Raw genomic sequence first — 22,194 nt, 5'->3', positions numbered from 1 at the left:
TACAAACAGAAATAAATAACCTTCCAACACATAAATAGCACCTAAAATACACACATTTTTCTTGCTACAGAGAAATGTGTCAAGACATAAATGGAGACCACTATCATTGACCAGTATCACTGCAGTTATACAGTTCATACCGAAGACGATCTTGTCCTCAGGTCAAAAGGAGCTGACAAACATGCCTCAGATTTTCACTTCAGTTTCAACTTCTTACTTTTCATAGAGGCTTTGTGAAATGATTGATCACTAGCTCCAGTTTATCTCACTAGTCTTTTTAAAAACAGCTAAAGCCATTTTTGATTGGCAACTTCTTGATGGGACATATCCATAGGTTCCATGAGGCTCGGACATGAACTGAACTCTTTCAAAGCTTTGAAGAAATATGGCCTCTCTTAGGACTTGAAATTAGAGACACTTACCCTTGAATTTAGCATAAAAGTATAATTAAATCCAAGATGATAAGCAACATTTTCAGATTGGTATGTCAACTATTTTTTAGAACCACACTCACAATCCCAAGATAAAAGTCATTAAGTTTTACATAGTTTATGATTTATCTTTTGGATTCAGGAAGTCTATCTGGTTATGCAAGTAACATCAGATTCCAAAGATTGACTGTGATTACATTTGCGGTTGACTACACCATCTACTACAAAAAGCTTGTTTCTATGGTGTGCACTGGCTAACCATTCAAGCAAAAAGTCACAATTTCCACAAAAGAGCCCAAATGTAACAGTTCGTCCTTTCGGTAGTATCTGAGCCTTCTAACTTTATAAGCATAATATACCATATTGAGAAATAGACAGTAAAATACAAAGGTTTGGTAACTCATACTTTTAACCCTTTTTTTTTTTTAATGACTTTCTAGATACTGTTTTTCAGTTTCTTTTACCTGGTTTTACTGTTTGCAGTTCCAATTACATTCCTTTTTTTCTCCTATTAGGCAAATAGTTAAGTTTCTGTTTAATTATAATTTTATTATTCTTCCTTCAAAAACAGTACAGGATATCACATATTTAAATATGGTTGCTTCAATTTAGAATCAGGAAATATTCAACAGTAAAAATTAGTGTTATATTGTCCTTCTACACTTATTTCCAAGATAGATGAGAAAAATCTTTCTCTCAGACAAGGATATATAAGGAGCTAATATAATATTTCATGTTCTGTGTTGTATGAAATTTGCAGGTTTGAAATTTAAGCAACATTGAAGCAATTATAGATATGAGTTAAAGCATAAATGAAGGATAATAATAAGCTACTCTAATAGTCTGGGCATTAACTGAATATCAAATTCAAGAGGCTACTCCTGTCATTCCTTTGCTTTAGGGCCCTGTTCATATCAAAACTGGAATAACAAATAACAGAAATCAGGACACGTGATAAATTACAGTAATTTCACGATTACAAGCCGCATCATTTCAACTACAGTTTTGGTCCGCACCTGGAAGTGCGGCCTGTAGTGCGGAGCGGCTAACATATGAACAATATTCTAAAAGCTGCCAACACGGAAGTGAGAGCCCGTGGCAGCCCCAAGACAAGCTGGAGCCTGGCCAGCCCCAGCAGAGGTGGGAAAGCCTGGCAGAGGCAGGAAAGCCTGGCAGAGGCAGGGCCAGCGGTGCGGGGGTCGGGCGGCAGAGCCCGGGCCAGCAGGGCTGGGGAGCCTGGCGGCGCAGGGGAGCCCAGCAGAACCGTGGTTAGCAGCGTGGGGGAACCCGGCAGCGCAGGGGAGCATGGCAGAAGTGGGAAGCCCGGCAGCGCGGGGAAGGCCAGCAGAACCGTGGTCAGCAGCCTGGGGAAGCCTGGCGGCGCGGAGAAGCCCAGCAAAACCGGGGCTAGCAGTGCAGGGGAGCCCAGCAGAACTGAGGCTAGTAGCATGGGGAGACCGGCAGAGCGGGGGCTGGCAGTGCTGGCCAGGGCAAGCAAACGCAGCGGCGGTGGTGCAGACAGGAGGGGGGGATGAGTGAGCCTGGCAGCAGCGGCAGCACCGCCCGGCCAGCCCCGAGCGGCCCCTGCCAAGCCGTGGTGCCGAGCTGGGCCACCTGGCCCCGTCGGCAACCATGAGCGGGCCGAGCCTGCCTGGCCCCGCCCCGAGCCAGTAAACCCTGCTATGCTGCGATTCTGTTACTAATTGGCAAATTTGTGAAAGTTGCACACGGATCCTCGCTATGAACGAAAGTGCGGCTAATAGTCCGTTGCAGCTTATGTATGGATGAGGACCTAAACGTTGCTGACACCCCGGAAATGCGGCTTATAATCCGTGCGGCTTGTATTCGTGAAATTACTGTACATCAGTTTTGAGCCTTGTTTTTCCAGTTCACAGCATTTGCCAGTTAACTGAAAATGGACATTATCAACAATCATGACATAGCTTCTCACAGTCAAATCTCACGTTTGCTTCAGAACCTCCACAGTCTTCTCCTTATGAACAATATTTTCCAAACAACCAGTATCATCACAGCAACAAAAACACCATAGCAGGTGTGGATATTTTGTGCATGGTTTTGAGTTGTTTTGGTTTTTTTTTTTTTTTTTTGCCATATATAAGCACACCTTCAAACAGAATTAAAAATATGCAAAAGCATTACACAGCAAGGGGAGAAGATAACAACTCTCCTTCATTCCACATAGCTATTTGATATGATTGCAAAATCCAGACCTGGTGCTGCTATTTTGAATTGGATATACTTTCATTGGCACTGACATCCTCAGCATAGTCTAGCAAACATTAATGTTTCACTAATTGCTACAGGATTAATTAGACAGTGGAAGAAGTGATATTTGTGAAACACTGATGGAGAGAAGTAGATTTATTGTTATATATGTTCCTTAATGGCTTTTTCTTTTCCAAAAACAAATTACAGTAATTTCACAATTATAAGCCGCATCATTTTGAATAAAATTTTGGTCCAAACCCAGACATGCGGCTTATACATGGACAAAGAACAAAAAGTTACTGTTTTAGTTTGGAGGACAGGTGTCTGCTGAGAAAGGCAGGAACTTCTCTTTGAAATGGAGAATGTAAACCCCCTCCCTCCAAGTTATTATAATCAAGGGGCTTTCTGGCAAAGATATGGGAATTAGGAATAACAGTTCTTTACTAGGGAAATTAAAATAGAAATACAGTACTACAAAGAAACAAACTCCAAACCCTGACAAAGTCAGAGTACAACCTGACACCCTGTCAGGCAGGGTGTTGGTAGCAGTCCCATTAAATGGTGGCTGCATCCTCCTGCAGTGACAGATGTGATTCAGTTGGAGCAGTGCTCCTGTAGAAGGTGCAGTTTCCCTCCAGAACTCCAGTGGTGATGTGGAGAAATCCGGTTTTCCTCTGGAGTCCAGTGGAGAAAGGGGCTCCCTTAGTGTCCCGAAACCTCTCTTTTTATCTTGCTAAGAAATGTTGGGCTCTTCCCCCTGGCTGGAGCAACTCCCGATGGGATGCAGTAATTTTATCAGTCACACAGTGGGACTTAATGGGCCATTAGCAGAAAATGACTCTCTGGAGGAAGGATGGGTTGTGAAAAGATAAAGAACCATGCCCCACCTGGTTTCAATGGATGGCCCATTAGCAAAATATCTGCCATTGAGATAAGGATCACTGCCCCCACCCTCAACAGATGGTGATAGAATAGATACCTTTTATCACACTCTGTATTGTAATGTGCGGCTTATAATCAGGTGCGGCTTATGTATGGACAAAGAATGAAAAGTTGCTGGCACCCGGACATGCGGCTTATACTCAGTGCGGTTTGCCAAATTAACAGCCACCAACTAACACCCACTGCTGTCAGCTTTTTTTACTGGAATATGACAAAGTATATTCAGAATATTGTGAATAATAGATCCAGAATAATCTCCCACTAAAACCAGGCACATCAACTACATGAGAAAAGCTTTCAAAAGACAAATCAAAGGCTGAACAGAAAATCTGTAATACAACTGAATCTGGGGTATGAGGGCATTGAAAGAAATTTGAGAAAGTTAACTCTACAGAAATAGCAAAGGGAAAAAAACCTCACAGACAGATTCAGCTGTAATTTTGCCTCAGATTACAAAAGTTATTAAAGTCTCATTTCTAAAGTGAAAGAAAAGCAAGAGTAAGACAGCATTTTCAGAAAGTAGAGTTCAAACTAATGGTTAATTTCAACCACAATAAAGACAGGTCAATAGTTTTCTAAGATCGTGCTCACAAAAATCAGTCCAATTACAATTTTATCATTTAGACTACACGTGTGCCTCTATAAGGAAAACTACCATAGAAGTCCTTCCTTGACCAGGGTAAATGATAGCTCTGAACAGCGAACAGTTTCTAAACTTCTGGGTGCCACACTAAATTTTTATTGCTGAAACGGAAGTTCAAACTCTACCTGAAAAGGCTTAAAAATGTTTATTTTATGGGGTGGAGGTGAGAAATGCAGGTGTGTCAAAGAAATAATCAATGCTTACATATGACTAAATGGACATATAAATATTCATATTAAGCAAGCATCGCAGCTGGAAAAAAACATTTATTCCTACTGCCCACATCCTTCAGATTTCTTACTGTTTTGTCTTTCACATCCCCACACATATTTATTTATCTACAATGAACAAGGTAAAAAAGTCCCACAAACAATGAATACCTCACAGTGCTGTAAAATTTCACTTTTTGATATACAAGATGGAAATAGGAAAGCTATACAAAATGTTAGGGAAAACTAAAAGCATTACAGATTAGATTAGGCACTGGTAAACCCCAAAATGTAGTTAAGATAACTGTGATAAAAATTTACAGTGTAGATTTATAATTTTTGTGAGTCACTGCAAGCAGCATGCTGGATTACAGTCAACAGTAATGCCATGAAGCTTCTTCCCACCCACACATTCACATGTCGAGGGCAGCACAAACATGCCACAAGCAGGTGACATGCCTGTGGAAAGTCTCCATACTTCACTTTGTGGGAAGGTAACTCAAACTAGCTGACCTAAATTGACTACAGGATCTTGCAAACAAGCAATTATAATGCACGTCCAAAGTCATTCTGCCTCCCTTCTGGCAAACCTGTGTACACTCAAGAGGACAGAGTAAGTAAAAACTTTCTAGCCCAGTATAGATGACAGGTTGCTTTGGGCACTTGTTTTGCTCGATTAAAAAAAAAAAATCTTTATTTGAACTGTCAATACCACAATTTTCCTTTGAGGTTCAAGAGTTTCAAACTGTTAAATCCATCATCATAGCTCAAGAAGAAAACTATACTTAAAGAGGAAAGAAAAATCGCAATGGTCAGATAGTGACCAGGCACACCACCGCACCACAAGTTCTATGGTCAGGTGAGGTTGATTAAGGCTAGAGAAACACATAAATGGCAAATCATCTGATGAAATTCATGTTCACAACTTCCCCTTATACTTCCAGCTTAGTCTGATGTAACTGCCTAAGCCAATGATGATCCAGCAGTCAGAATTAACAGAAGCATAGGAATTATCATTATCCACTCTTGAACTGCCAGTTTCATTCCCAGTAAATACTTCTCAAGGGAAATCTGGGAATGCTAGCAGAAACAAGGAGATGCCAACCTTGAGAAAAACACAGAAGCAGGAATGATGGCAAAATAGCCATAAGAGAAATACAGAAAGGCTCAGCAACTCTAAGCAGATATTTCTCAAGAATGCTGCTAGTTTTGGCACTGTTGGTGGTATCAGTCTTAAAAATTACACAGTCATTCAACAAAGTGACATTAAAAGATAAGATATAGGAACATAAGGCAGGATATTATGTGCAATAAATTTAAACTACAGCACCTTAACGGGGATTGTGAAGTTATAGTCAAAACACTTGCTCTTCCAATTTTATTTTATTACTTCAATCAAAGGAATCTGAAGGAACTTGCTTGTCTCAGTTCATAAATTCTGAAAAATGGATAAATTGGACATTTAAATATCTATTATTAGGTAGTATATATTCTTCAAGAACTTTTAGGAGACAGTCTAGCATTCAAGAAGGATGCAGTTTTGACTAACAAATGCTGGGCATTTTTCATATCCTTTGAGATGACTTCACTTTTCAGAGAAGGAAACTACAGTAATTTCACGAGTAGAAGGCACACTTCCGGATGTCGGTAAATTTCCAAACTTTGTCCGTATATAAGGCACACTGGAGTATAAGGTGCATTTGTTTGTTGCAGCGAGGAGTCGCGTGCAATAAAGTAACCAATTAGTAACGATCGCACCAGCCATGCTGTCTTGGGTTACAATACAGGATGTGATCAAAGTATCTATTCTATCACCATCTGTTGTGACCAGGTGGGGCAGTGATCCTTATCTCTATGGAAGATACTCTGCTAATGGGCCATCCATTGAAACCAGAAGGGCATTGTTCTTTATCTTTGCACCCCACCTCCTCCCTCCAGGCAGTTATCTTCTGCTAATGGCCCATTGAGGCCCACTGTGTGACTGATAAAATTACTTCATCCCATTGGGATTTGCTTCAGCCAGAGGGGAGAGCCCAGCCTTTCCTACCTAGATACAAACTGAAATTCTGGGACACCAAGTCGCCCTCTTTTCCCTGGACTCCAGAGGAAAACCGGACTTCTTTTCCATATCATCGCTGGACCTTTGGAAGGAGGCTGCACCCTTCTACAAGACCACTGTTTCAGCAGAACTACATCTGTTACTGCAGGAGGACTGTAGCCACCATTGAATGGGACTGCTACCAACACCCTGCCTGACGAGTGTCACCCTGACGGGGTGTCAGACTGTACTCTGGCTTTGTGTGTCAGTTTGGAGGACAGGTGTCTGCTAAGAAAGGCAGGAGCCTCTCTTTGAAACGGAGAATGTAAACCCCCTCCCTCCAAATTATTAGAATTTTGAGATTAAGGAGTTCTCAGGTAAAGATAAGGGAATTAGGAATAACAATTCTTTACTAGCGAAATTAAAATAGAAATACAGTACTACAAAGAAACAAACTCCAAACCCTGAGAAAGTCAAGAGTACAACCTGACACCCCATCAGGCAGGGTGTTGGTAGCAGTTTGATTAAGTAGTAGCTGCAGTCTTCTTGCAGTGACAGATGTGGTTCAGTTGAAGCAGTGGTCTTGAAGGTGCAGTTTCCTTCCAGAGGTCTAGTAGTGATGTGGAGAAATCTCGGGTTTTTTCTACAGTCCACTAGAGAAAGGGCTACTCCTACTCCTAGAATTTCAGTTTTTACCTAGGTAAGAAAGGCTTGGTTCGCCCCCCATGATGGAACAACTCTCAATGGGTTAAAGTAATTTTATCAGACACACAGTGAGACTCAATGGCCATTAGCAGAAGATAACTCCCTGGAGGAAGGACGAGGGGTGCAAAGATAAAGAACAATGCCCTGCCTGGTTTCAATGGATGACCCATTAGCAGAGTATCTACCATTGAGATAAGGATCACTGCCCCACCTGGTCACAACAGATAGTGATAGAATAGATACTTTTGATCATATCCTGTATTGTAACCCAAGACACTTTGCCAGTGTTTGGGGTCTCTTTCTTTGTAGTACTGTATTTCTATCTTAATTTTCCTAGTAAACAACTGTTATTCCTAATTCCCATATCTTTGCCTGAGAGCCCCTTAATTTTAAAATTATATTAATTTGGAAGGAGGGGGTTTACATTCTCCATTTCAAAGAGAGGCTCCCGACTTTCTCAGCAGACACCTGTCCCCCAAACCAGGACAGGTGCCGAGCTCTGCTGAGCCCTATGCAAGCCACTCCCCTGCCCCACCCCCCCACTCCCTGCCACACCCGGCTCAGCTCACTGTTAAGAAATCTTTTCCCACTTAAGTTCTTTACCATTTTTCTTTTGATTTTCTCTTTAACATTAGAAGTTTATTAACCCAGTATCAGAAATTAAAATCTGTAGGTGTTCTTTCTGGATGAATGCAAATATATGCGTAATTCCTATTCTTTTGATGGCAGTTCTCTTCATCTCTGTCCTCATGTCTTTTCAGCCTCTCACTGGGTATTTGGGCTCTTGGTTCAACTGTTGAAGTTCTGTCAAAGCAGGCTTTCTGTACACCACAGCGTTGTAAGAAGTTGATATCAGTGCCTGAATTTGCCCCTACTTGCTTGGAACTGGGCAGAGATTCAGTTGGCTTTGAGTGAGCTGTGGCTGTTTTGAGTTGGTAGTGAAATGGGAGACTAGGTAAGTTTCCTGGGGTTTTGTGTTACTTTTCTAGCAAGGGAGTTTTCTAGAAAAGTGAAATGTTGCATTGTAGAATGTGCCAAAAGAGAATCATTTCAAGCCAAAAAGATTGAGGAGGAGTAAGAGGGGGCTGAGAGGCATGACAGTTAATAAATCCTAAACTATAAACAGTTCGGCCAAATAAACAGAGCTCACAATATAAATTCCTTTAGCCAACATATCTGAATGCATAGACAAATATAATCACCTCAACCAGTATGTGAAGGTACCATGTAGTATAGAGCTTTCTCGTAAGCGCTGATTTTTTTTTTTTTGTTTAACCTCATCTTGATGTGATTTTGCTATCTAACAGGCATTATTCTTGCAGAACAGTTCTGCTAATTACAACAATACCATTACAATCAGCATTTAAATTAGAGTTCAAATACAAGGCAAAAGCAGCTGAGACATTGGCAAGGTCAAACCTGCAAATTAAAACCTTACGTTATTCTAGTTAATTTGTACTGAAATGCTATAGCCAAATGTTTAAAACTTGCCCAAACAATACCAAGAACAAATTGTAAAGGTACATGAAACTGCAATCTTATTTGATCCTGCTGCCTGAAATGTGAGACCCACCAGAGCAAATGCACTTACAGTACAGTTAGAGAAATGATCCCAGTTTAAAAACCTGGCATTAGCTTTTCCAAGTAAGGTCTGATGCTTGGTAGGAGTGATTAATGAATTTCTTTGGGTAAAATACTGTACCAAACTACTTAAATACTGTTATTACAGGGAGATTCTGTACTTTAGACAGCTATCATAGGCAGTAACAGGAAGAACACTGAGCTGTTCTTCCTGTTACTGCCTATGATAGCTGTCTAAAGTAGAGCAATTTCACGCATATAAGGTGCACCGTTTTGACTAAAGTTTTGGTCTGAACCCGGAAGTGCGCCTTATACTCCGGAGTGCCTTATGTATGGACAAAGTTCGGAAACTGGTCAACCCGGAAGCGTAAACTGTGAGCTAAACCACGCGAGGCCGCAGGGCTCAGCACGTGTCCTGGTTTGGAGGACAAATGTCTGCTAAGAAAGGCAGGAGCCTCTCTTTGAAATGGAGAATGTAAACTCCCTCCCTCCAAATTATTATAATTTTGAAATTAAGGGGTTCTCAGGCAAAGATATGAGAATTAGGAATAACAGTTGTTTACTAGGAATATTAAGATAGAAATACAGTACTACAAAGAAACAAACTCCAAACCCTGACAAAGTCAGAGTACAACCTGACACCCCGTCAGGCAGGATGTTGGTAGCAGTCCCATTCAATGGTGGCTACAGTCCTCCTGCAGTGACAGATGTAGTTCTGTTGAAGCAGTGGTCTTGTAGAAGGGTGCAGCCTCCTTCCAAAGGTCCAGCGATGATATGGAAAAGAAGTCCGGTTTTCCTCTGGAGTCCAGGGAAAAGAGGGCGACTTGGTGTCCCAGAATTTCAGTTTGTATCTAGGTAGGAAAGGCTGGGCTCTCCCCTCTGGCTGAAGCAAATCCCAATGGGATGAAGTAATTTTATCAGTCACACAGTGGGCCTCAATGGGCCATTAGCAGAAGATACCTCCCTGGAGGGAGGATGGGGGATGCAAAGATAAAGAACAATGCCCTTCTGGTTTCAATGGATGGCCCATTAGCAGAGTATCTTCCATAGAGATAAGGATCACTGCCCCACCTGGTCACAACAGATGGTGATAGAATAGATACTTTGATCACATCCTGTATTGTAACCCAAGACAGTATGGCTGGCGCGATTGTTACTAATTGGTTACTTTATTGCACGTGGCTCCTCGCTGCAAAAACCAAATGCACCTTATACTCCGGTGCGCCTTATACTGGTGAAACTACTGTAATAATTACTCAGATCCAAAAGATACCAAGTTTTGAAAGAATGCAATTATGAAGCCGAAATAAATTAAAGCAATTACAGCCTCACTGAAAGTACTCTTTAACAAGTACTTTTTTCCCCTCACTTTTAAGGCGAAATGAGAGGCACACAACCTATGTAAATTTGTGTTCAAGAAATGTCACTTAATATATTCCAATGCACAGAAGTGATAAATGTTTCTGATACTGAGGTGATTTTTTTTTTATGGAGTAAGGAAATTTTCTATATAAAAGCTTCAGTAGCTAGGTCCTGCAAAAAAAGGATGGGCAAGGGCCCCAAACACAACCTGATCAACCAAGCCATCATCTTACACAGGGTACAGCAGAACTTTTACATGAGCAATTAAAGCATTATACATTTGCTAAGTACAGTAATTTCAGTATTATAAGCCGCACTGAGTATAAGCCACACTTCCAGGTGCCAGCAACTTTTCATTCTTTGTCCATACATAAGCCGCACCTGATTATAAGCCACATGTTACAATACAGAGTGTGATAAAAGGTACCTATTCTATCACCATCTGTTGAGGGTGGGGGCAGTGATCCTTATCTCAATGGCAGATATTTTGCTAATGGGCCATCCATTGAAACCAGGTGGGGCATGGTTCTTTATCTTTTCACAACCCATCCTTCCTCCAGAGAGTCATTTTCTGCTAATGGCCCATTAAGTCCCACTGTGTGACTGATAAAATTACTGCATCCCAATGGAAGTTGCTCCAGCCAGGGGGAAGAGCCCAACATTTCTTAGCAAGATAAAAAGAGAGGTTTCGGGACACTAAGGGAGCCCCTTTCTCCACTGGACTCCAGAGGAAAACTGGATTTCTGCACATCACCACTGGACCTCCAGAGGGAAACTGCACCTTCTACAGAACCACTGCTTCAACTGAACCACATCTGTCACTACAAGGGGACTGCAACCACCATTTAATGGGACTGCTGCCAACACCCTGCCTGACGGGGTGTCAGGTTGTACTCTGTCTTTGTCAGGGTTTGGGGTTTGTTTCTTTGTAGTACTGCATTTCTATTTTAAATTCCCTAGTAAAGAACTGTTATTCCTAATTCCCATATCTTTGCCTGAAAGCCCCTTGATTTCAAAATTATAATAACTTGGAGGGAGGGGGTTTACATTCTCCATTTCAAAGAGAAGTTCCTGCCTTTCTCAGCAGACACCTGTCCTCCAAACTAAAACAGTAACTTTTTGTTCTTTGTCCATGTATAAGCCGCACCTGATTATAAGCCGCACTTTGGGTTTGGACCAAAATTTTATTCAAAATGGTGCGGCTTATAATCATGAAATTAATGTACTACATTTTCACACAGTTGCCCACCCCCACCCCAGATCATTTAATGGCTTCTAAAGAATGCAATTGTTCCCACCAGGCTATGGGCCCTGCTGCGCTGAGGGTCATAGAACCATTCAGGTTGGAAAAGACCCTTGAGATCATCGAGTCCAAATGTAAACCCAGCACTATCAAGTCCAGCAGAGCCACTACAAAACCCAAATAAAACAGGAAGGAATATACAACTGTGAAAGGGAGGCCTCTTCTAGTACAGACCTAAACTGCAGAAGAAATACCTCTTGTGTCAAGATGCATACAGCTACTGCCAAAACAAATCCATTTGATCTCCACACTAAATATACATTGCAATGTACTCTAGAATTGTCAGAAACAAAGTAAAATACTTAGTTCTTTGAAGGTCCCTAGAAGTCAATTAACAGCAGATAAAATTTAAACTTCCTCAACGTAGAGCAGCTAGCTTCACCATATTTCTTCAAAACTCAGAATACTAAGATTTAATGGCGTATATTTAGAGGTACTTCAGCACTGAGCCCTCCTGCTAAAATAGTGTTTTACTTCAGACCTAATCCTTAAATTTGATTTTATACAAACTGTGAAATAAATTGGAATTTCTACATTGAGCTCATACATGAGCTCTCAATTTAAAGTTGCCTCTGGATTACATCTTAAAGGTGCTCTACATGAAGTGCAAACAGTATTGATTTTTTATTTGAAAAACAGTCAGTCATGTTAATACAGTGTCCAGCTTGGACATAACATTCCAAGCTTTGCAGGTAAGTGTTAGAAGAAAACTCCCCAATCAAGGTAAGCCCATACAAAAACAGTAATTCAGTCTAATCTTCTAAATCAAGTTTCAGACAATAATATTCCAGCTGAGACTGTGTCTAGCAAATTGCATTTAAATGGCCCACAAAAAATCCATTTACTCTTTCACTTGCCAGAGAGCAATGGGGGGTAGTAAAAACTCATGCATTCTCACGTTTCTAACCATAATTGATTGATAGGACAAAGAATTGCAGACAACGTCTGAGACCGGAAAAGAAGTAAAAGGTAGCGTATATTCAAAGCTAAAGACAACTGCATCCTCAGAAGAGGAGACAGAGCGGAGGCATCAGTGTACTTGCACACTCACATGCTACCATGCTTTCCTCTGAGCCAAGCTGCAGCCAAACAAACAGCCTGTGATTTACACAGAGGACTAGACATCTGCGTTTTGCCACCTTCCCTTCGCTGAAGTACTGAAGTGAGAGCCACTGGACTATGGTTCCAGCACCTCTCTGTCCATCTCAAGTGCATCACTGGTATGTCAAAGTCTGGATTTAGGAAGCGGTACAGTCTGCCAGGTGCTGTCTGCTTTCTTCCATGCAGCAAAAACAGAGTAGTGGTTGCCTCTCTGGTGCATCACTGAGTGAAGTTTGTTCAACTAAGGATGCCAACACACACTGTCCTTGTGTGGGGAAGATGTACCCTTCACCCAGACGTACTCAATAGCATGGCCAACATTTTGTCTCTTTGAAAAATAAAACATTCCACAATCTACAGATGCTCTAAATCCTCAGTGTGAGGGAGGGTACCATTATTTTGGCCCTAACTGCACCACTCACACTCATCAAGAGAGTTAAATGATGTTGCCTTAACAGGATATCTAGGACTGGAACAACAGAAGCCATTTCAAGCATCTTGTTACCTATTTCTGGTACTCATTTTGTAGAGAAATATCACAACACTTAGTAAAGGATTATTTTGCATTATCTTATTTGAATCCAAGGGAAAAAAATGCTTCATAGACTGAAGCAGAAAATTTCAGAGCAATTAAGTATTGACTTCAGAGTTGTGACTATTCTTTTGTGGTTTCTTTTCTTTTTCATTCCTGGTTGTCATAAGGAGAATACATTTCCTAAATTTTCTTTCTGTCTTAGTAATTCACCTCTTTCAAGTACCTCAAAATTTTTGAATATAAGGTTTAGAGAAACTAAGTTTACTATTCAATTTAAGATTATTAACCATTTATTTGTTTGTTGTTAAATTTATTGGCTGGACTAAAAAGTACAAATTCTAAACCAGTATTTCTTATGATATTCCTTCCATGGTATTATACATGCCCAACAAGAGAACTCTTGTGATTTATGTGATCATTTATCACTCACATGAACTGCTTTTACTGAACAGATTCTACAGTCAGTCAGAATTGCCACACTAGAACTATTCAAAAGTCTGATTTCCTTTAACCATAACAAATAAAACTAGACTGAGAGTAATCAGAGCTTGCAACTTAATTTGTAGTGACAGAAGTGTAAGAAATCAGAATTATAACTTGATTACTACCAAGTATAACCAAATCATTACCACAGATTTAAACAAATACTGATTAAGGCATATAAATGCACAATTTTTTAAATCATTCTGGTTTACAACATCAAACTGTATACAGTTATTTCCTCTCAGCCTTAAAAGACAATTATAAAAACTATGGTAAATAGACTTCCATTTAAAAGAGCACACCAACTCACATGAAAGACATTAGAAAGGAAAAATCAACATTTCTCTGTTCACAGCCCAGTTAGTACAACATTGTACTGGTAATGACAGATACAACACCTCATCCCCTGAACATGAAAAATCTAGCCCTCAGTGATGACATACTCCAGTAATTACAGGAGAGGTGTATTGACCTAACTGAATCTGTCTGGTCAGCATGTCCACAGCTACACTTTTGAAAAACTTGGCTCAAACAACTCACGTTTTCATGGTGTTCACAGTATGAAAAGAATTTTTACTGATATTTGACTTAAATTGTATGTCAAAAAGCTTCCATCAATCATATCCTTCAAATACAACAAAATCAAATAATATAAAACCCAAAGTAGAAAAGCCTTTGCTGAAAAAGTGGCATACAAAATTACTCCTAACTCTCTACATTTGGGTTCTGCAGAACTATCTTAAATCCTTTGTCACAAATTCAAATCAGAAACTATCACAGGTAGAAGTGAAAACTGTTTAAAGGAAGAACTGCTTTTGAATTTCTAGCAGACCCATGCTACTCTGCACAGAAGGAATGAGGAAGAGAGTTTCTTCTGTAAACTGCTAGGATTCTGCTGGGGGCCTGACCTGGGTAATGAGTACCAGCTGCCTACCTTCACTGGTAGCTGCATTCTTCTGGGCTTTGGTGGGTGTGTGATCCGTGCTTGAACTCACGTCGGATGAGATGCTTGAGCTGCCCTTGCCTGCAAAAGGAGAAAGAGGTGGAGAGGGAGGGAGAGAGAGAGGGGGAGACAGAGAGAGAGAATAACATGAGTATCAGCTCTGAAATAGAAAGACCTTCAATATCTGAACCTGGAACAATTCCAGGAAGCTTTAACTAAGTTTAAGGCAGCTGATGTTCATTTTATACACACCAGAGTAAGAATTCACTGCACTGTAACTTCTAGTATGTGCATCTTCATATGCATTAAGGCTGCAAATAGTCTCCTATGCCACAGGGCCTCTCACTGCACATTTGCTAAGCTCCGTTGAAAATTAAATGCTTGTGATTAACAACGCTAGGGGAACTTAAGTTCACTCATTCAAATACCTCTAACACAGATCAAGAAATATGGTTACATTCAAAATATGTTAAATGACTTTGGATTTCTGTTTTATGTGTTCACATCATGTATTCAAGTCATTTGGTCATTTTCTCCTTCACCATACTCACTGCATGATGTAATACACCACTTCAGAAATAACTTCTCACTAACAGTGGAGGGATTTTAAATGTAAATCATAACCTATGGATGTTCCTTCTCTTATTTTCTCTCTCAAAAGCTTTTCCTGAATTTCCTGCATGACTGTCTTCAGACCTATATGCAGGATGTCAAACTCTAGATACAAGTGACAAACAAAAGAAATCCAAATACATATTAAAAATTAACCCATATAAGATGCTACAGAAGAACAGAGCTGGTTAAACCAAAGCCATCTTTTTGTTTACCTGTGAGGATCTAAGATGGAGCCACTTCTATTTCTCTTCACTCATTCTACTCAATCTCAGTAATTACTAACAGGGAATACATTCTACTCTGCAGCAGGAACCAGACCAACCACCCAATGAGCAGTAAGAGGGACAATTCTAGAGAGAGGAAATGCAGTGAACACTGTTACATTTTAAGAAGTTACCTGTCCCCACAAACACTGCATCACTGAAGCTTTTAAGACCTTTTTTGGTTTTTTTACCAAAATTAGACTGGATGCAGAAAGCTAGTTGGCACCAAGTTTCTGTCACTTGGGTAAGTAAACCTGTAATCACAGCAATCTTAGCAAGAGACTTTTCTGATCTGTTATTTCAATCAAGCATTCCTTGGGGTTCTGGGTTACAGTATGCCTGGTTTTCATAACATTTAGATGTAAGGGAGAGTTCTGCTTTTTAAAGGTGCCACAACAGAACAAGGATTTAAGTTTCAATGGGAAATGACTGTAGAATGTGCAAATGTAGGTTGCTTCACAACCAAGGCACTGCCACTTAATCCGTCAGCCAGCCCTAGAGAATCACTCTCCACAGAAAGTCGTTTAAATTAACATGCTTAGATTTGAGAGATGATTATGAATTGAACTGGAGTGAAAAGATATTAAAATAGTCAGAAGAAAATAAAATAATAAATTACTAACGTTAGCAGTTAGGCAGGGTGAAGAGAAAGAAAAAAAAGCCTATTTCCAATGATTCATAACTGCTTTTTACATTCCTTTAAGAAGTTAAGTAAAACCAAGAAGCAACACTTCCAGAATATCACTTCAATTGCTCTCAAGCTGTGACATGAGTTGGAGTAATAGACTGTGGTCTTTATAGAATTTTCTGCCCCAAAATAACTCTACAGCTAAGGCAACGAGGTTTGTGGTAGGAGAAAGGCAGAAGATAAAAGGGAAGGGTAGATGTTAAATGCTCTTTCCCAGGAAGAGGCCAAAGAACAAGAAACACCTGTAGCAGCTCATAATTAAATCACTGCTGACAGGAAAGGTATTCAGATGGTATTGCCACTACCAGCAACTCTGTATGTATCAAAAAATGCAGCTGCAGAGGCAGAAAATAAAATTCCAAGGGGTATCAACACTCCTTAACAGATTAATAGAAAGAAAATAAAACTAAACAGACTAACTGGAAAAATTATTTCCTCAAAGCAAATAAACAGGATTTCCTTTAAAAAAGAACTTATCTTTTTTGGGGGGAGGGAAGAGGGAAAGGAAGTCAGTGATACCAAATAACAGCAGAGTTGCAAGATGGTCATATCTGGCAGGGTTTTTTTTCAGAAAGTGAATGCTTCCCAGGCTCCATACCTCCCCACTAACAATAGCAGTTCTATTTACCCCAAATACAAGCCCACTTCAAAGAGCATAACCAAAATATTTTACCCACTGTAAGCTACAAATTGTCAGTACACCCAGCAGCATATTTACAATTGCACACTTCTGTAGAAATTGTGAAATGCCTGGTGTAAGTGCAGGTATTTATCATTTTAAACTACTTGAACTTTAAAACATTTTAACACCTTGCAAAAATTTAAAATTAGAAATTAAGAAAAAGAACCTCATAGTTACTGCCTTGGTTGGATACAGTTCTACCTATAATTATATTTTTAGATGGAGTTTTCTCTTACTGTATACAGCCCCAAAACTAGCTTATTTCCTTACTGCCAACTCTGAAACTCTACTCAGATAAGGGGAGAGCAGGAAGTACTTGCTAGTAATTTTCAGTGTGTTTCAAACAGACTAGCTGACACTATATATCTTTTCTTTTGCTTTTTTTTCAGCGCAAAGCAAAGATTTGAGTAGGCTAGATTTGGCTACTGCAGACTCATGTACACACGCCAGAGCTAAAACATAACAGTATCTAAGTATTCTCCAAAGAGGAAAGACAAGGAGAGCAGCAGCTGTTCAGCCTGGAGATCATAGTTGGCCTCTTCTCCCAAGTAATAAGTGACAGACAAGAGGAAACTACACCAAGTAGTGCCAGGGGAGATTTGGGTTTGATACTAGGGAAAATTTCTGCACTGAAAGGGTGTTCAGGCATTGGAACAGGTTGCTCAGAGAAGTGGTGGAGTCACCATCCCTGGTGGTACTTAAAAGACATGTAGATGTGGTGTTTAGGGAAATGGTTTAGTGACGGACTTGGCAGCGCTGGGTTCACAGTTGGACTCGATTGTAAGGGTCTTTTCCAACCTAAATGATTACATGGAATATTAGAATCACAGAAATTCAAAGACTGCTGATTTCCCTAATGCCATAGGGAAGAGTTAAAGTACAGTGTAACACTGGTTTCCAGAGGCCAGTTCCTCTCCAATTTGAAAAGTGCACTGACAAAGTTACTGCACATAAATACACCCTGACAAGGGTTCTAATGCAATGACAACTAGAAGGATCAAACAGAGGACAATATTGAAAAGACTACAGCAGTAATGACTGTATTTGATCTTCTGCTTAAACAAATTAAAGGCCTGCCAAAAGCTTCCCTAACAGGACTTGCAATGATCTAGAGTTTCCTTCATATAGTCAACAGTTCTTTATTTCTAAACCAGAAGCTGCAATCCAAAAGAAAGAAAACTGCACTAGGGTAGTGCATAGATATAATAGAAGAAATCCATTTTCCTAGAATACAATATAATTCACACTGGGAGTGAAGGTAGCATGTACTTCACAACACCTGCGAAGAATCACGCAGCCACAGAGTTGCAATTCAAATCATGTCTCTGACCTGCTTCTGAAGAAGCAAAAGCAGGGAATGTTTTTTCTACTAGTGCCAAAATCTTACAACAGTCATAGGAACAAGATTCCAGCTATCTAACCTAGTATGCTATTTCCTGCAGATTACATTTTGATCCTGCTGGAAAGAAAGCTAGAATCAGGCAGGCATATACAAGATACTTCTCTGGAACATTGTCTCCAGGTCTTTGTAGCCCATAGAAGTTTCTCAGCCATAGATGTCTTTCTACTCAGTAGCCCTAGAATCTTATTAAATTTACCTTGTCTCTTTTTGACTCATAAATATTAGAATAATGTGTTCAATTTTCTTTTTATCATCACAGATGGCTATATTGACTCAACATTATGTTTGTTGCCTTTTTAAAAGTGTTTGCTATCTTCAGTTTTGCAAACTTTAGAATCTGCCAGTCAGACTCACTGGTGAGAAGTGTCAAAGACATCCCAAGTCAGTCAGGACAGAATCAATGCAATTAAAACGTCCATGGGAAAGCACAGCCTAACTGTATGACACGGAAAAACTATTTTTGGAACCATATATGCAAAGCCTGTCCTAGTCTGAACAGCAGTGAATCCCCTTCACTTGCTTTGGAACCATTTCAGCAGGTTTTTTTGCAGCACATTTGCCTTGGATTCTGGTTTATGGGCATATGCATGCTATATTTTACACATCCTTCTAAGATCTCATTAAGACAGGCTGACCTGACCATTTTTTTCTTATGTGTCACCCTGGAAAGTAACAGCAGTATTTCTCTTGATATCGAGTTTTATGTGATGACATCTTTCTTCTTCCGGCAGTGACAGGTACCTCAGGAATTAAATGGATAGTAGGGCCAAATCCACTGCTTGCCATGCTGAAGTGAAATGTTAGACAAAATATCAAAACAGAAAAAGAAAATCATTTAGGAAAAGAGAGTAGAAAGCAATTAAGTCTAGAACATCCATTAATCTTTTTAACTGCCCAAAAGTGTTATATTACAATGACTTTGATGTAACAAAATCTGAAAATTTTGTTTATTTAAGCCATCAATTCTTATCCAAATGACATTATTCAAAACTTCTCAACATGAAAGTGCATATGTGCATGGTTTTCCTACCAGATGATCATTACTTTCTCTTTTTATATCTTCAGACAAGTTCTTTTAAAATCCAATACATGCCAACCACATCAAGAAGAGATTCAGAAAAAAAATCAATCCAAACCTCAAAGCATCAGGGATCATTCAAGAGGAAAGAAAAATCTCTTTTCCTTCTCTTGTTTCCATGACACACATTATGCTGGTCCAAGTCACCAAAACCTCAAGTGTATCTCTTTACAATCTACACCTCCAAAAACTGCAGACTCCTAGAATGTTTCCAAGTATTCCCATGGAAATCAGCAGCCTAATGCAGTACTTAGGCTTTAAAGATTCTTTAAAGAGGCAATATATCAATTAATTTATCCAAAGTACAAGAAAAGTTGGACTACACACTTTAGAAAATCATTCTCCTTGAACTTGACATTTATATCAATGGAAATTATATGTCATAAAACTGGTTTCCATCTATTAACTCTTAACTGCTGAACAAACTACCACTGCTTCAACACCGAAGTTACCTACCTACAAGCATTGCTACTCACTGAACTGCTCTCAGGATGATATAAGTTTCATTTACAAATTGTTGTTGACCTTCTGCCCCAAAATCTTAGGAGCATGGCTCTTTAACTCGCTCTTATTTTTTTCCAAATAAAAGCACGTGCAGATATAGCAAGCAGGCTACAAATTTTATTCCAGCCAACATTTGTCAGGATATGATAAAACAAACAGTAATCTGCACAAACTGCAATCCCAAGGAAATGAAATAAACTGAATGTTTCACAGGAAGCATGCTGAAGTTTGAAGAGTTTACAGATATGTGCTAGATCTGGTACTTTGGGACAATATTTCTTAAAACTTTCCCAAGTGCAATGTCCAAAAGCATTTTTACTTTTTTTTTTTTTAAACCACAACTCCAGCTTCCAGGATTGTGAAATTTGGCTGTGAAATCTGGCATAACTTAGCTATGAAATAGTACACTTAGTTCTGCAGCATTTCTCTAAGTTCTAAGCTAAATTTCAATTCAGGTCCCACAGGTCAATTTGGTCAGTTTTGTTCTTCCAGTCAGTGCCTGTCTCACCTTCTCCAGTATCACAGCACATGACAAAACCTCCTGCAAATGCCAATAGGCTACACTAATACACTTGAAAGGTGAAGGTGTAACGTCAAAGGCCATAAGTATTATTTAATTCTGATGGTAATATAGCAGTGGAAGTTCTCCAGCTAGCAGGACACAATAGTTTATTGACTGTCCTGCAAAACGCCTGAAATCATACATTAAAGTGCAGGTAGGGGATTGAATTTTTCAGTACTGTTTATCAGAATGATGTTTATTACTGGCAAGGCAAGACATCAAATGGTCTGGATTAAAATCATGAAGCTTAAATAAAATTGTTTGCATAGTCATAGATCCTAATTGCTTGCTAGAAGCCTACTGGGTTTGTAGTCAAGACATCTTTAACTCTCTTCTTGGTGCTAAATAACTCGCTATGAGTTTAGAATAGCTAAAGGTTCTATTGAATGAAGTCTTCAAGTGGACTCATCTAATGACTAAACAGAGGCAGGGCACATATTGCCTTCTCTAGATAACAGATGATAACATTTTTTCTAGATATGATTCCTTTTCTAGACAACTTCAGCACTCACTAATGAGGCTTGTTAACCAAGAACCTTTATATAGGACTATGAATGTCACCCTATTTTTTGAAGGCAGTACACATCTGCTTTATCAAAGGATTTCACTAAAGAGAGTGACAAACAGCCCGCAGCACTGCTAGGTTTATAAAGAATCAATAATGCATCAAACTGCTTTAAGGCCTTTTTTCCCACCTGTTAAGCAGCCTGCATGTCAGAAGGTAATGCCTATTTGCAGCTAAACTTTGCCCCCACTCCAAGGGTTAAGCTCTACTTTTCAAACACACACTGATAAAAGCCCATGAACTGTTTAGTCTAGGCTGCCTGAGGAAGAAAGAAGTACTCCACTAATTTGAACACAAAGTGAGAAAACAAGATGAGAAATCTTCAATATCCTTTTTTTTATTACTTAGCAGGACTAGCATGTCTCTAGACTACAGTAATCTCATGATTATAAGCCGCACCATTTTGACTAAAATTTTGGTCCGAACCCGGAAGTGCAGCTTATAATCAGGTGCGGCTTATATATTGATGAGGTTCAGAAATTTGCCAACCCGGAAGTGCGAGCCCGCCCCAGCCCTGGCAGGGGAAAAGTGGGGCCAATCCGAGCCCGCACAGCCCCAGCAGGGGGGCAGAGGGGCCGATCCAAGCACACCCGGCCCCTGCAGGGGAAAAGCAGGACAAATCCGAGCCTGCACGGCCCCAGCAGGGGGGCGGAGGGGCCGATCTGAGCCTGCACGGCCCCAAGCCGAGCCAGTAAACTCCGCGATCCTGCGATTCTGTTACTAATTGGCAACTTTGTGAAAGTTGTGCAAGCATCCTCGCTGCGAACGAAAGTGCAGCTTATAATCGTGAAATTACTGTAATTATTAAAATATTATCTTTCACTGAAATGGCTCAGCCTGTATTTGAAAAATGGTCCCTAACCACCTACTTTACCAAGGAAACAGGGAAATAAAACCTTGGCCTTCCAACCAATCTCAGAATTTTCTTAGAAAATGTTCATTTGTTCAATATAGGACTTTTGATTACAAGTTGTCATCCAATTACCACCACGTTTTAAGATGGGCATTTATTTAAGATACAATGTTCTCAAATTTACTGCCTAATCTTAACTCTACTATTTTAATCCAACAGTCAAAAATAATTAATAAACCAACACAAGAAATTAATAAATAGAATTAAGTCAAAACAAAACCCCTTTTTCTAGGTTTACACTTTCGCTGAGAAAGTCACTTCATTGACAAATTCCCCACTAATTCCTACTTCAATTTTGGTTTTTTCTCAGCTCTACTGTAATTTAAACAAAATGCTAATCCTTACCATTCAGGAAAGGCAATAGCTGTCCAGCTCCACACCAAACTGGTAAACACTTCATTTGCACTTTATTGCATG

The 22,194-nt window shown here is 39.8% G+C and overlaps 1 protein-coding gene across 1 annotated transcript in view; it reads right to left on the bottom strand.

Moving 5' to 3' along the window:
* Positions 1–22,194, bottom strand: part of FBXL7 (F-box and leucine rich repeat protein 7) — a 183,194-nt gene that overhangs the window by 128,362 nt on the left and 32,638 nt on the right. The window contains exon 2 of the mRNA XM_033081156.1: positions 14,497–14,586. Coding sequence (XP_032937047.1) covers positions 14,497–14,586 — 90 coding nt within the window. The remainder of the gene's footprint in view (positions 1–14,496; positions 14,587–22,194) is intronic.

The sequence above is a fragment of the Catharus ustulatus genome, chromosome 1 (genome assembly GCF_009819885.2).
Source record: "Catharus ustulatus isolate bCatUst1 chromosome 1, bCatUst1.pri.v2, whole genome shotgun sequence".
Classification (NCBI taxonomy): Eukaryota; Metazoa; Chordata; class Aves; order Passeriformes; family Turdidae; genus Catharus; species Catharus ustulatus.
This window is presented reverse-complemented; position numbering and strand designations above follow the sequence as displayed.